The sequence below is a fragment of the Carassius carassius genome, chromosome 32 (genome assembly GCF_963082965.1).
Source record: "Carassius carassius chromosome 32, fCarCar2.1, whole genome shotgun sequence".
NCBI lineage: Eukaryota > Metazoa > Chordata > Actinopteri > Cypriniformes > Cyprinidae > Carassius > Carassius carassius.
In genome coordinates, this window is record NC_081786.1 from 28,624,514 (window position 1) to 28,640,490 (window position 15,977).

The 15,977-nt window shown below is 40.6% G+C and overlaps 2 protein-coding genes and 1 long non-coding RNA gene across 4 annotated transcripts in view; all 3 read left to right on the top strand.

Moving 5' to 3' along the window:
• Positions 1-1,971, top strand: part of aqr (aquarius intron-binding spliceosomal factor) — a 57,298-nt gene extending 55,327 nt beyond the window's left edge. The window contains exons 34-35 of one of the 2 annotated variants that reach the window (XM_059520904.1): positions 207-326; positions 1,501-1,971. In XM_059520904.1, the coding sequence (XP_059376887.1) occupies positions 207-326; positions 1,501-1,866 (486 nt within the window). In that variant the 3' untranslated portion in view covers positions 1,867-1,971. The remainder of the gene's footprint in view (positions 1-206; positions 327-1,500) is intronic. The other variant, XM_059520905.1, reaches the window with a different exon arrangement.
• A 332-nt stretch (positions 1,972-2,303) lies between these two features.
• On the top strand, positions 2,304-5,329 carry LOC132113311 (uncharacterized). Its single transcript, XR_009425143.1, has 2 exons — positions 2,304-2,538; positions 4,551-5,329. It is a non-coding gene; the product is annotated as an uncharacterized LOC132113311 (long non-coding RNA).
• Positions 5,330-10,450: 5,121 nt separating this feature from the next.
• On the top strand, positions 10,451-15,429 carry LOC132113088 (gap junction delta-2 protein-like). Its single transcript, XM_059520906.1, has 2 exons — positions 10,451-11,041; positions 12,078-15,429. The coding sequence occupies exons 1-2, from the start codon at positions 10,971-10,973 to the stop codon at positions 12,934-12,936; spliced, it is 930 nt and encodes a 309-aa protein (XP_059376889.1). The 5' UTR covers positions 10,451-10,970; the 3' UTR covers positions 12,937-15,429.
• The last annotated feature ends 548 nt before the right edge of the window (positions 15,430-15,977 follow it).

The following is a 15,977-nucleotide window of genomic DNA, read 5'->3' on the forward strand; positions in this document are numbered from 1 at the left end:
TGTGAAGGTAGTCTTTATATCATCAGTAGGGTTGAATTGTATCAGTCAGCTTTCTCTTTCTCTGTCTGGAAAATCGTATAAATGTTGACACATTGTTTTAAATTTGAGTCTTGTGACTGAGCGTTTCCTGGAGAACTGTGCTGAACCCCCCTCTCACTCTCTCCCCCCCCTCCCCCCCCCTACCCCCCCCCCCCCCACCCATCTAGACGGAGGAGCGATCAGCCCGGCCTGATCAGGTGATCAAGGACATGCCGGAGATGGCTAACCTGGTTTACAACATGTATATGCACATGATTCAGAGCATGCAGCAGCACAGACAAGTAAGTGTGCTCATATTTCTAACGTATGATGCAGAGCTTTAAACAGCTATGACGTGTGAGCAACTATCCTTGAATAGAGCACAAATTGGTGTCATGTGACTTTAAGCAATAAAAATGTATTTTTCTCTCTTGACGATAAATGATTTAGTGAGTTAACTCCTGCTGACAAACAAAACCAATTTTGGTTATTACATAGCAAAATTTGCAATAGAAAATAAAGCAGCTCATATAATATTTAGTTTTACCTTTCGAGGTTATCAGACAACAATCTTTAAAGTTTAAGCACTTGTGGATGACACTTTAAAAACACTTTTTTTATTATTATTATTATTATTAAAATAAAGATAACTTAATTTAGTAAGAGCTTCAAGTCTGATTTTGTAGCATTTGTAAAATGCTGTCTGTTGTAGTTTGAATGTCTTGTTTTGAACGTCAGAGCCTCATGCAAATTAAACTGGTGCTTTGCTTCCGCCATGAGCAAAGCAAGGTCCCAATGGAAACTTTTCGGTTTTGAGCCCACTATTTTTGTAGTGTAATTACGTTTTCATTTAAAGGTTCATAACAAAATATCTTTTTTTTTATTATTATTTTAATTGTTATTTTTTTAAAGTTATTTGCCATTCTGACATTGAATTTCCATTCACATGATTTGTGCAAATCCAGTTTAACTGAAGGGAACTGACTTTAAAGACGGTTTAACTGCTTTTTGTATGTTGTATGATGCTCAATAAAGTATTGCTTCTAACTTTGTGTAATGAACTAACTGGGGTTCTGCATTTCTTTCTGCCAGAGAATAAATTTGCATTTTCATTCAGCCCGTCTGCTCTTTTTGTTCTGACCAATGAAATGTATGACATGGTCATAGTCATTGACTGTGCTTAAATATGAGGTTTATAGAAACTTATTTTTTGTTATTTTCTATTAATTGCACTGTAAAGTTGTTTCAAAATAGTTTTTACACTCATTTTAGGGTCTAGAATGTTAAAATTGAATTTTGAGTCATGTTTTATTAAGAGGACAGAATATTACAGATGCAGGCGAATGCATTGTAAGTTAACAATGAGATGCTGAAAAATTAAGATGCATCAACAATTTTAACTCAAACTGAGGATCCTTTCTGTCAAACGGTACAGTGTCTGATTCACGGTTAATGAATCATTAACTGCTTCTCTTTCTGCAGCAGCAGCTCCTGGATCCTCCTCGTCAGCTGCTGAATTCAGAGGAGCCCATGGAGGCCGATGAAGAGCGTCCCAAGACTCCAAGCCAGACTCCCAGTGAAGAGCAGCAGCCGACGGCCGCTGAGGAAGAGGAGGGACAGGCGAAGAAAGAGGAGGGGCAGGCGAAGAAAGAGGAGGGGCAGGCGAAGAAAGAGGAGAAAGAGGAGGGGCAGGCGAAGAATGAGGAGAAAGAGGAGGGACTGGCGAAGAATGAGGAGGAAGAGGAGGGACAGGCGAAGAATGAAGACGAGCAGGATCATACCAAAATGCCTGAACACCCAGGCAGAGACAGCGACAGCGGCGACAGTGATGAGGATGAAGAGGCCTAGACAACCTCATTCAACTACAGATGTTTTTGTTGTTGTTTTTTTAGATTATTACCATTAATGAACATTGAGTGTTGAATGTTCATTCATCTTTTGTAATAAAAAAATTAATTACAAATGCGCTGTCATGCATTTTATTTATTTAACACACCATAGTTTTCCCCTAAAGTTTTATTGTTTTGTATCCCAATAGCCAGTTTTCATTAGACACCGTGTAACTCAAGTTTTCTTTTTTTGATTGAGATTTGTTATTTTTACTTGTAATGTTTTAGTATTTTTTTACATATATAAGTTTTAGTTGTTATAGTAAGTTTCAAAAAAAAAAAAAAAAAGACCTGTTGCCTTAGCAACTACCTGAAATATAATAAAAATTTCCTTCAATGTTTAAGTAATTATTTTTTAGTGCTTCAACTTTAACAAATCAGAAATTATTATTTTATTTTATGGATTTAGCTTTAGCAGCTGGTGATATCCCTGTGAACTTGAGCACATATCTGCGGTAAGATCACATGAATGCTTTGGTTGTGTAACTTGTGAAAGACGTCTTTCTCCAGCTGCCCCGAGCGCTGCCAGAGCTGTGACAGACTGCTGGAAACTCGTCTTCATCAGGGTCTCCTGGAAACATTTACAGAGCTTTCAAGAAGAATTTATTACGCAACTCAACAGTCGCTCCCAGTAAGTCCTTTCATTTTCATGTTCAAGACTAGCAGGGTTTGGTCAGGAACACACCAGGATGAGCTAAATGTGATTTAACCTTCAATGCGGATTTAAAGAGTGTTTTATATGTAGTGTTTTATCAGCTTGAAGAATGATTTTGTAAATGGTCTCATTAAAAGCTGGACATTTGAAACAGTCATACTCCAGAGCAGAATGTACTGACACAGCAGAATGTGATTTCCTCAAACCAGCCTTGGTATTACTGTCAGTTACTGTAGTAGACCGCACGCTGATCACATGCCTTCTGGTTTGTCGATTTTGTCATTTTATGAACATTTTTTTTAAAATACCATTAAACCTACCGTTTAGTGCACAAGAGTCAAAGTAAGTCTTTTCTTTTGGAAGCCCACATTTTCAATGGCATTACGGTATGGGGGAAAATACTTTTATTTACATTACTATCAGTTAAATATCAAAATGAGGAGTGAGGTTGGGGTAAGATGTGCCACTTTTTGCTCCGTCATTTAAGACAAATCACATGAAGGTAAACCTATTGCACCTAAATATATTTCAGTGTCTGTAATCAACTGAAATGATTCTAAAGTGTAGAGGTTTGCTGCAAATTCATGACAAAAAATAAATTGAAAAAAGTTAACAAAAATAGTTAAAATAAACCTTTTCGTCACAACAAACCAATGCATTATATGAACGCTTTAAAATAAGGTTAAACTGGAACGAACAATAAAAAATGCTTCTGCAGTATTTATTAATCTCAGGTAATGCTAATTTCAATGTTTACGAACACATTTTTAAAAAAAAAACTAATTTGTATAATTAGTTAATGCACTGTTAACTAACTGCTGTTTTTACTCAACAAATTAACATGACATACTGCATTATTATTGCACTTGCTTTCCATCAGTGTTGCAGGAAATGTTGTGAGTCCTGATGTACTGTAGCTCCTGACCAAACCTTTGAAAGCTGGTTTCTCCATTCAGCGCTCTCTCTCAGATGCTCTGAAGGAATTTGGCCACCTCTACAGAAAAATACCCTGTGAAATCACAGTGAGATTAACATCCAGATGTACTCAAGCTCAGGCCATCCAAGTTCAAGTTTGTTTCTTCATCAGATTTGGAGAAACGCAGCATTGCATCACTCAGCAACGGATGCTCTGCAGTAAAAGGGTGCCGTCAGAATCGAACAGGTGATTAAAACATCTCAATAAGTGATGCACAAAAGCTGCATGTTTGTAAGAAACTTTTTTTTTTTTTTTACTTAAATCCGTTGCTTCTGGACAAAATATGAGTCCATAATCCATAATAATGCTTTCTCTAGTGATAAAGTGCATCTCCTGTTGTCTCTCACATCAAAATCCAGCCACATATTGGTTTAGTGCTGTTTTGGCTTGTAAATGGTGCTTGGTCTGTGCAGATTTCTCTCCTGATTCACACCAGGCCACTTTTTTCACTGGAGGAAGCAATATTATTGATTTGTATTTTAGCCAGAAGTGATGGTTTAAAGAAAAAAAAATGTGGATGGATTTGTCTGCAACAAACATGCAGCTTTTCTCTTCTCCAGACGTTAACTGATGAGTGCTGTGGATTATTGTGATGTTTTTATCAGCTGTTTGGACTCTCGTTCTGATGGCACCCATTCACTGCAGAGCATCCATTGATGAGACACTGATGCAATGCTACATTTCTATATATCTGATGAATAAACTCATCTACCTCCTCGATGGCCTGAGTGTTTGTGTAGATTTCTGCAAATTGACATTTTTCTGGGTGAAATGTTCCTTTAAGGGAGTATTTATCTGATCTCACTCTCTCCTAATCACTGCTCTCATTAGCTCTGAAACTCTGTTGCAGCAATGTATTATTATTCTGAATGCAGGAGTGTGTTTGCATCCTAATATTAAAACCCAAATTCTTCCTGGAGAACAGCACTGCTTGGTGAAGTGAATGCAGTGACTTTGAAAAAGAGAATAGTGTGTGAATGAAATGTTAAAAAGCTGTTTCGTATTCCTGCAGCAGAGGATGTCATTCGGCTCGTGTTTCTGGGGCATCTTCTGGCTGCTGGTGCTGCTGTTTCTCGGCTGGCCCTTGAGCATTATGCTGGGGGGTCTGTACGGCCTCATCGCCCCTCTCACTGTCTGCCTGGGTCTGGACCGGCTGGCCGACCTGCTGATGGAGGGGGCCAATCTGGGCAGAACGTGTGCCCAGAACATGAGGCATGGCAAAGCGCTGTGCTGAGACCAATAGCTAAGAGTGCTCAGCCTTCTACGTCTCTTCACTTCAGCTGTATTAAGTCAACATGAACTGTTCTTGACAGTTTACTGTGCCTTTGATTCTGTGACTACAACATAATGTTTTCTTAAAGCCTTAGTATCGCTTTCTTGCTTCCTCTCTGTATCTCTTTCTCTTAGGCTGTTTGACTATGAAAAATGACAATTTTCTGGTACTGGTGTCTTGAGTTCACAATGTTGAAACACATGAGTATACTTATATTACAAGAAGAGTTTGTTCAAATGCAAGATGCAGGTCTTCAAAACCATCCACAGAGTCTCCACACAGGCCACAAAACAGTCCGTTTCAGGTCAAGAAAGTGCAGAAGTAAACGTTTGTATCAGTGCATTATTGTGCATTTATTCTGTTTGAATCGATATGTCAATAATATGATTGAATGCAAAATAGTTATTTAGAACTGCAACATTCCTGTTCTCACAGATTAATGAAGAAACTGATTTTCAGCTCCATGTACTGCAGAATAATACTAAAACTGATTTGTTACATGAAATAAATTTTTTATAATTACATGTGTGTGTGTGTGTGTGTGTGTGTATATATATATATATATATATATATATATATATATATATATATATCTTATTGAATTCCTGATTGCTGGAAAGTGGAGACTGTAACATCCTGAAGATCCCCTGATTTTAATGATTCAATAAATATATCAGTGGTGATAGGAAGTCAAGCTGTGAAATGCTGTGGAGAAAGAGAAAAAAAATGCATAAAGCTTTCTTTAAAAAATAAATCCAGTTAGCCTTTAGTTTAGGGGTCAGTTACAAAAAAATAAAAAATAAATTCCCATTCTGTCACCGATGGAGTTTTGGTTCCTTGACGCTGTCACTTCTGGTTTACTTAGTTGGGGACACTTAATATCCAGCAATATCATCGACTTCATTGTACAGATACTATTTGAACTGAGATGGACGATAAATCACTGTATGAATGATGAACTGCCCTTAACTGAAAACTGAGTGTTTACTATTGTCCTTCTGAATTATTGACACTATTTTCCTATTTAATATTGTAAATCTGCATTGACGATCTGTAATGTTAAAAGCGTTATCTAAATAAAGGTGACTTGACTATTAACAAACTATTAACTATGACTTATGCCTTCATAAACTCCTGATTACTGCTTATTAATATTTATTAAGGTGGTTGTTAAGTTTGGGTATGGGGGAGAGATTTAAAGATCTAGTTAATAGTGAGAATTAATCCCTATTTGTTACCGAGTACCGAGTGATGCTCTGATAGCAGGTTGTTTTAGGAGTGATGATGAAATAGTACATTAGTGTTGAGAATAATAATCATCTCTGATGAAGTTTAGAGTGGAAGTGTTTCTATTTTTAAATCTTCTGGCAGGTTAAGGGACATGTTAAGTTTCACCTATGAAGAATCAGAGCTCACTTTCATCCGTAGATTAAGGATATGAGAGGAAATGTGAGTTCAAACGGGATTATGCTGAGTTTGTATGGAGGCAGTAACTGGAGACTGACTGTGGTGTCATATTAGAGAGATGTCAGGAACCATCAGGAACTGCAGATCCAAGCAGTGTAATCAGAGATAACTTCAGTTCTCCAACAGCTCATTCAGTGCACACATCTGACAGCCCATCCATCCATCCATCAGCCTATCCATTCATCAGACCATCCATCAGTCCATCCATTAGCCATTCATCAGTCCATCCATCCATTCATCCATCAGCCTATTCATCAGTCCATCTATCTATCCGTCCATCAGCCTTTCATCAGCCCATCCGTCCATCCATCCATCAGCCTATCCATTCATCAGTCCATCCATTAGCCATTCATCAGTCCATCCGTCCGTCCATCAACCCGTCCGTCCATCCATCAGTCCATCAGCCATTCATCATTCCATCCATCCATCCATCAGCCTATTCATCAGTCCATCTATCTATCCGTCCATCAGCCTTTCATCAGTCCATCCATCCATCCATCAGTCCATCCATCCATCATCCAATACATCCATCAGTCCATCTATCTGTCCATCCATCAGTCCGTCCATCCGAACACCCAGGAGCCGAACCATCAGCCCATCCATCTGTCCATCAGTCCAGCCATCAGTCCAACCATCAGCCCATCCATCTGTCCATTAGTTCACCCATTAGTTCATCCATCAGTCCATCCATCAGCCCATCCATCAGTCTGACCATCAGCCCATCCATCTGTCCATCAGTCTATCCATCTGTCCATTAGTTCACCCATCAGTTCATCCATTAGTCCATCCATCAGCCCAACCATCAGCCCATCCATCAGCCCATCCATCAGCCCAACCATCAGCCCATCCATCAGCCCATCCATCAGTCCATCCATCAGCCCATCCATCAGCCCATCCATCAGCCCAACCATCAGCCCATCCATCAGCCGAACCATCAGCCCATACATCTGTCCATCAGTCCATCCATCAGCCCATCCATCAGTCCAACCATCAGCCCATCCATCAGCCCATCCATCAGTCCATCCATCTGCCCAACCATCAGCCCATCCATCTGTCCATCCATCAGCCCAACCATCAGCCCAACCATCAGCCCGTCCATCTGTCCATCAGCCCATCCATCAGCCCATCCATCTGTCCATTAGTTCACCCATCAGTTCATCCATCAGTCCATCCATCAGCCCAACCATCAGCCCATCCATCTGTCCATCAGCCCATCCATCTGTCCATCAGTCGATCCATCGGCCCATCCATCTGTCCATCAGTTGATCCATCTGTCCATCAGGACATCCATCGGCCCATCCATCTGTCCATCAGGACATCCATCAGTCCATCCAACAGCCTGTCCGTCCGTCCATCTACTATTGTTCTATCCTTCCATCTGTTGGACTGTTAATAAACAATTTTTAGATAATAGTTAATACTTTGATGACCGCACAAGACCCAGTTCCTCTGTCTGTACACAGCCTCTCTCTCCTTTTATCTCACCCTCTCTCTCTCTGTCTTCCTCTCTTTTCCTCCCAGCAGTCCTTAGGGGAACCTACACCAGCCAAAATTGTCTGGTTTTAATTTCAAGTTTGTGCTAGCAATGCGGGCCATACGCACAGGGCTGCCTCACAGCGTGCGGTGGAGGAAGCACATTTGACAGCCGCTGTGGTTGGAATCGGCCTCTAAATATTTCATTTGTGTGTGAGATCAAGGATGGAAAAAGGCCTGAATGCCTCGCTGTGCTTCTGCCATATGTGATTAACCCCACACTGCTTTTCTCATTTAACCCTCAAACGTACAGAACTACCCTCCTGACTGAGTGTGTGTGGATTCATGTCCATTTTCTTAAAAAATATTCTGAAGATTGTTGTTGCATCAGTATTATTCAGCAATGATTGTTTTTTTTTTTTAAAAGACCAGCGTTTTGGTGTAATTGTGAAATTTGATTTACTGACTGATATATGAACAAAGCAAATCACTGCGAATTGAAGGAAGAACAATGTATTACTTTTTTTCTTAGCTAGAAGTACAGTATTGTTAAAAATAATAGCAGCACAATGTGACTAACCAGAATAATCCAGGTTTTTAGTATATTTTTTATTGCTACGTAACAAACAAGTTACCAGTAGGTGCAGTAGATTCCAGAAAACAAACAAGACCCAGCATTCATGATATGAACGCTCGTAAGGCTGTGCAATTGGGCAATTAGTTGAAAGGGGTGTGTTAAAAAAAATAGCAGTGTGGCATTCAATCACTGAGGTCATCAATTTTGTAAAAAAAAAAAAAACAGTTGTGAATCATGTGGCCCCTATTTAAGGATGAAGCCAGCACTTGTTGAGCATGCATTTGAAAGCCTGAGGAAAATGGGTCGTTCAAGACATCGTTCAGAAGAACAGCGTACTTTGATTAAAAAGTTGATTGGAGAGGGGAAAACCTATAAAGAGGTGCAAAAAATTATAGGCTGTTAAAATGGAGAGCAAAACCAGAGAGACGTGGAAGAAAACGGAAGACTACCATCAAAATGGATCGAAGAATAACCAGAATGGCAAAGGCACAGCCAATGATCAGATCCAGGATCATCAAAGACAGTCTGGAGTTAGTAAGTACTGTGACAGTTAGAAGACGTCTTTGTGAAGCTAATCTATTTTCAAGAATCCCCCGTAAAGTGCCTCTGTTAAAAAAAAAAGGCATCTGCAGAAGAGGTTACAATTTGCCAAAGAACACATCAACTGGCCTAAAGAGAAATGGAGGAACATTTTGTGGACTGATGAAAGTAAAATTGTTCTTTTTGATCCAAGGGCCACAGACAGTTTGTGAGATGACCCCCAAACTCTGAATTCAAGCCACAGTACAGAGTGAAGACTACTATGGTGTTGGGCCTATTTATCGCTTACCAGGGATCATGGATCAGTTTGCATTTGTCAAAATACTTGAAGAGGTCATGTTGCCTTATGCTGAAGAGGACATGCCCTTGAAATGGTTGTTTCAACAAGACAATGGCCCAAAACACACTAGTAAATTAGCAAAGTCTTGGTTCCAAACCAACAAAACTAAGGTTATGGAGTGGCCAGCCCAATCCCCGGACCTTAATCCAATCGAGAACTTGTGGGGTGATATCAAAAATGCTGTTTCTGAAGCAAAACCAAGAAATGTAAATGAATATTTTGCTATTATTTTAAACAATACTGTATAATGATCTAATTTAGCAGTTGTTCATTGAATATTCCAGTCAGATTCATGATGTGAGCAGCCTGTTCCCTCTCATGCTGAGCTGTTCATCTCTTCCTCTTCCTGATGTCAGAATGGGGCTGGTGTTGAAACCTGACATTATTATTTTATTTAGGAAGAACAGAAATCTCCAGTTTTCTTGGACTGGTCTAGTTTTGCCAGCTTTGTACAAAGATATTATTTTTTTCTTTATGTACACTTTATGCATTGTTGGCATTGACAATGAAATCAATGTTGTTCAGCCTACAGTATGCGTTTGGAGCAGGAATATGTTTTTGTGTGTATAGTGGGAGAGTGTTTAGGAAAACGGTAATTATTTTTGCTGGGTCACTTGTACTTGCAGACTTCGCTTGAACCTGTTTCACTCAGGTAATATGGTGTCTCCTTTACTACTAAAATCACTCAATGAATGAATGAAACTGCCCGAATGGCATTTTGATAGAAGGTAATTTAAATATCTTCATCTCAAAAGCTACATATACAATTTTTTTAGCAGGTGCTACTACCACAGTTACAAAATAAATAAATGAAAATGATGTCTATTTTAAAGATATCAAGCATGGTATCAAGACATGAGGTGAAAATTTGATGAAGTGTTAAAAATGAAGACATAAAATGTGACACGTTTTGTCTTCAAAAAGTATCCTATCAATGCAAATGGCATATTTATTTGAAAGATATCAAGCATATGCATAACAAGACTTGGGTTAATAATTGATAAAGCGTTAAAAAAAGAACACATAAAATATTGTGACAATTTGTGGTTATCAAAGGGAACAAATATCTTAGGGGACACTGTAGTTCCTTAAAATAGTCAAACTGCAAAAAAAAAAGATGGTTTGGAACTGCGCATGTCTACGGGAGTTCGATGGGCGGGGTCAAAAGTGTCTTTACTTAAACAGAGAATCAGCTGACACTTTCACCTCACTGTGTCCAGAGCCCCAGCGCTGTTTTACACTGCTGCTTCACGTGAACAGGGCGGAGCTAAAGGTCCTCTCTGTACTCAAGGACATTTGCGCTCCAACATCTGCGTCCCCTTTCAAAATATACAGCAACAAGTATTAGCCTCAAGTCCCCTAAATAAATAAAGGTGAGGTCATCTCTGCCCTCCTTACTATGACATGAGTTCACCATCACCGGGCCGAATCCGGTTTCATTCCCAGAGTATGAACATCATCACACACATGAAAACAGCGCGTTTTGGCAGCTCGAGATAAAGCCCCATATGACGCAGCAGGGCTCTCCACGGCACTGATGCCATATTAAAGCCCGCCGCCCTCCACCCACACCATCAATCTGATGTGGAGATCGAAGATAGGAGGGCTCACATGACTCCACTCCAGACTGGAAGACGAGGAGAAGTGTGGCATCTTCCAGCATCAGCACTGCCACAGCTGGCGCAGCTCATAACGGCGGACAGTAGGAGGAAATATTCACGCTTTTCCCTGGATTGTGAGCAGAGTCTGCGGATGAGCAGCGATGGGGGAATGGACCATACTAGAGAGGCTCTTGGAGGCTGCTGTCCAGCAGCACTCCACTATGATCGGAAGGTAAGAGCTAATGTCAGTGCATCTGACGCCGAGATTCAGCTAATTTTGGGGAGGGAAATACGTTATTATCCATGCCAACAGGCGTAGTCGCCCATTTCACCCTTTAAAATAAAGGATACACCATAAGGATAAAAAACCAACATGACCTAGCAAAAAAATTTTGCGCAGTAAATATGAAAAATATACTGGTTTTAGCACTGGACAGCACCCTTTAGTTTAAACGACACTGACTATTGACAGCTTTATTTTTTCCTATGTATTTTAATATTTTTTGCTTCATTTAAAGCCCCGTTTGAATGCAGAGCGCTGCTTCTTGTCAGGTGTGAAAAAAGGGGTTACCGCCTATTACACGTTCTTCGAATGCCGTAGAAAATAAAACAAAATCAAAAAACGCAACAAAACGCACTTGTAAAATATCGCGTTATTGGACCACAGTGAAAGGTGACTGAAATGCATCATTCATTGGTTGCGAACGCACCTGAATTTATTCAGCTCCCTAACAACACAGGAGTAAACCTGCCACTTATACATTTATTTGTATTAGTTTATTTTATTGCATTATTTGAAGCCACCTTTTGAGTCAAAGTGATGCTTTTTGCCAACTGTGCGCAGTAACTCTCGCATATATAAAACCGAAAATGAAGTGAAATATATGCCAATTACGTTGTGTCTGTAAAGCATAATGTTTTAATTGAAACTAAAATAAAAGCATTCAATGGTTGAGAATGCACCACATTTTCGGCACTGGGCATCATCCTACCCTTATTTTTTAACTCAACTTTTCTTATTTATTAGTGTTTGCTTTGTATTTAAGTTAAGGCAATGCAGGGATGTGTGATAGTTTGTGAAACATCGTGCTCTAATTCACAAAAATTTACAGTATCAAACGTGACATACTAAGTGCTATCTGCATAATCCATATGCAGCGTTCAGTGACAGCGAAACAATGCACAGCCCGGTTTCAGCACCGGACAGCTCCCTGCAGCTCAAGCTCATATACTGACACATTTATTTTTTCTGTGTGCTTGTTCTTTAGGATCCTGCTCACTGTGGTGGTGATCTTCCGGATCCTAATCGTAGCTATAGTGGGAGAGACAGTGTATGATGATGAGCAGACCATGTTTGTCTGCAACGCCTTGCAGCCGGGCTGCATCCAGGCATGCTATGACAAAGCGTTCCCCATATCTCACATCAGATATTGGGTTTTCCAGATCATAATGGTCTGTACGCCGAGTTTGTGCTTCATCACGTACTCGGTCCATCAGTCGGCCAAGCAAAAGGAGCGACGTTACTCAACAGCCACCGTCCTCCTCTCTTTGGATAGTAAGGAGCAGGATTCCCTGAAACGAGAGGAGGCCAAGAATCAGAAGATCAAGAACACCATCATGAACGGAGTATTGCAGAACACAGAGAACTCCACCAAAGAAGCTGAGCCTGACTGTCTGGAGCCCAAAGAAATGGACAGCTCAGGCAAGAAACCGGGCAAGTCCAAAATGCGGCGGCAGGAGGGCATTTCCAGGTTTTACATCATTCAGGTGGTGTTCAGAAATGCTCTGGAAATTGGCTTTTTGGTGGGCCAGTATTTCTTGTACGGATTCAACGTGCCTGCCGTGTACGAGTGCGATCGATACCCGTGCATCAAAGAGGTGGAGTGCTACGTCTCCAGACCAACGGAGAAAACCGTGTTCCTTGTCTTCATGTTCGCGGTCAGTGGCTTTTGCGTGGTCCTCAATCTGGCCGAGCTCAATCACTTGGGCTGGAGGAAGATCAAAGCGGCTGTGAGGGGCGTGAGGGCCCGCAGGAAGTCCATCTATGAGATCCGGAACAAGGATTTGCCCAGGATGAGTATGCCCAATTTCGGCCGCACTCAGTCCAGTGACTCCGCCTACGTGTAACGGGTTCGTAACAAGAACACAAAGCCCACGCACCGCCGAGTTCAAGACTGTGGATGAGTCCCATCGCCACGTAAGGTTCATGTATTGCAAGAACATGGGGTAGGACTTTTTTGTTACTGTTTTAAAGACTCCATTGGCAACTGTGGACGACAAACACGTTTGTAAAGTGGTTCACTACAGAATAATGCATCTTTTTAGAAACGTTTGTACTCTGAGATGTACACAAAGAGCAAATGCTGATACCTGACTGCGTATTGTCTCTCTGTAAGCTGCGGTGACACTTGACATGACACTGTCCGTGTTGCACACAATGCATGCTATATGATTCATTACAGTAAAAAAAACAAGCGGCTCCATGACAACTGCTGTGCCATGAGCACTGACATGTGAAGTGTGACCGAATCAGCTGCTCTCCTGTACTTGAACGGAGTAAATGCATCTTGCACTAAAAAGTGAACATGATGCTGACATAATATCGCACATCGGGAGAGTCTCGACACACCATTCATATATTAAACACTATCGCATCTGCTACGGTTTCTTTCCTTTTGGTTGCCTGTACCGCACCATTGACCTTAACGTAGGCTATGTGATGAGCTCCATTGGAAATCTGCTGTCATGTCCTTGTGTGTGTGTGTGTGTGTGCGTGAGCAGGGGTGGATTTGCTGCAAACGCTTAAAGTCTGTGATGATTTCCTTAATTTCAACACCAAAGCGCCCTCTGCTTTCATTTGTAATGTGTTTTTTCGCGCTTAAGTGTAATCAAGTGCCATACTTGTATATAAATATATGCATATATACATATAAAATCTATTCTGAAGAATATATCCATATCCATAAAGCAGATTTATTGCTTAAATTATGCTTATTGCGTCCAGATTTGCTTTGGCTCTATTTGCTGTAAATGCAATATAGATTCTTCCTTCTCTTTGATTTAAAAAAACAGCCAGGTGGAAATAAAGTACTGGTCTTTTTCTACACAGGGCAGCCGTCTGTTCTCGCAAACAAATGACAGAACAGTGTTTCAGCAATGTTTTGTGCTCTGGTGCTGGTTTTTCACCCAGCACTTCCAGCAATATTTGTAAGCAGAATAGTTTTTTTTCTTTTGGGGGGGGGGGGGTTATGTACTTGTTAAGTGAAAATCCCACGCCTGCTATATCTCTTCCACTCTCGATGACAATGTAAGTGTGTTTAAACAGAAGTATGCTTTCATTATAAACTGGTTTAAGGCTTTGTTCAGAAACAGAGTCCAGTGCATTATTGTTTAACTTCTGATCGTTAAGATGTCATTTAATTTCTCCTCTTTGAATGGTTCTTTATGATTATACCACCATATATTTATGACAAGCAAATGCGTGCACAGAGAGGAGATGTTCTCTGCATTTCTGAGCTTGAAGGGAAAGTATTGCATGCTTAAGAACTTATATTCAAGACAATTTCAGGGGATGAAATCTATGCGGCATTTGCTCGAGTATTGATATGTCACCCCACCACCCTACAGACGCTTAAGAACTGACACGTCTTGAAGGTCACAGAGGATAAAGAACAGTTTGTGACTGACCGTCTCAGAAAAAAACCTGATGGGATGACCCCTGGGAAGATGGACATTTGCTGTTATGAAAAGGGGTGGGCGGTGGGGACGGGAACAAAATGGCTTGGCTGTACAGTGCAATCTTCCCTTTTCTCTCAGTAATTCCTCTTTCCTTGGATAAGCATTCCAGGACTCCTGAGATTTTTACAACTTTGTGGTCCTTACTGAAAAACGAAAGACCAGAGCTCAAAAGACTGTACTGGACTGACAGAGCAAAGCTTAAATAAAACATGAACTGGTATCTCTCCTGCCTTATATGTACTGCAGTCTCCCCTCCCTCCCTTCAACGCCTTTCATTCTCTCCCGTGCATTTTCTGCAAGAGCTGAGCTGGTGTTTTTACAGCTCCTCCTAAATGACAAAATGATTGGGTTATGTATGAATGTAATTCTGCATGCTCTGATGTGTCATACATCATGTGAGAGGTCAGTTGATGCAGTTGCATTCATGTGTGCTGCAAATCCACAAACAGAGACTCTCTTGAAATGCATTGTGCACGCTCAGATGTCTCCACTGCAGTTGAAACCAACAAAAATATCTTGTTTGCAGGCCTGAGGTGATCAAACACGATAGCATGGGATGCCATTACTGCAGGTACACAAATGAAGAGGTCCGTAGGGTGTTATTTTTTTTCTGTATAAGGAGGCGATTCTCCCCGGAGCGCCATCATCTGAGAGCAAACGACGGTATGAGTGTGTAATGTCGCAGTACCTCATATACATTGTTATTTTATCCTGATCGATTTGCATATTGATAAAAAGGGCCTTGCATGTAGTGAACGCAGAAAACGCTGGGCTGTTCCTTTCTGAGCCTCCAGTCCTTGTGGTCTTGAGGAGGGTACATGTGTAAACTGAATGAAATGAAGATGGATGATATACTGTGAATTAAATCCACTTCTTTACAAAGATGGTGATAAAAGTGATGAGCCTGATCTTTTGTTTTCTTGCCGTGCTCACACAAACACACACACACGCACACTCGTGCTGCTCCTCTGAGATTTCATTGAACCGCAGTGTCCTGGAAGGGCTGCGCAGAAACTCTGCAATGCACAACTGCTCTCACCTGCACATCACTGAACATGGGCTTTGGAAATCTCTTCAGTGGGTACACTTTGTGTGTGTGTGTGTGTGTGTGTGTGTGTATTAGTTTGGATATACAAAAGTAGCACAAATGTCAAAGAATTATCTTATATAATGACTGTTATCCGAGGTGATGGGTTCGTATATTATTAGTGTATATTAGTGTTTGTCAAAGTATTGTGTAATTCATTGGATGTTGATAGATTTCCTAAGTAAACTCCAAGAGCTATAAATAAAAAGAAATGTCTCATTTGAAATACACGCCCATCTTATTATCGTTCATTTGTAATTAATGAAAAATATTACTGAATGTATTTTCGATTTGTCATTGATAAGGTCTGGAAACCACGAATGGAATTGTTACTTGGATTTCT

Coding starts and splice junctions, on each gene's coding strand:
- LOC132113088 (XM_059520906.1), top strand. CDS start 10,971: ATGGGGGAATGGACCATACTAGAGAGGCTCTTGGAGGCTGCTGTCCAG. Junction 11,042..12,077: donor CACTCCACTATGATCGGAAG/GTAAGAGCTAAT, acceptor CTTGTTCTTTAG/GATCCTGCTCACTGTGGTGG.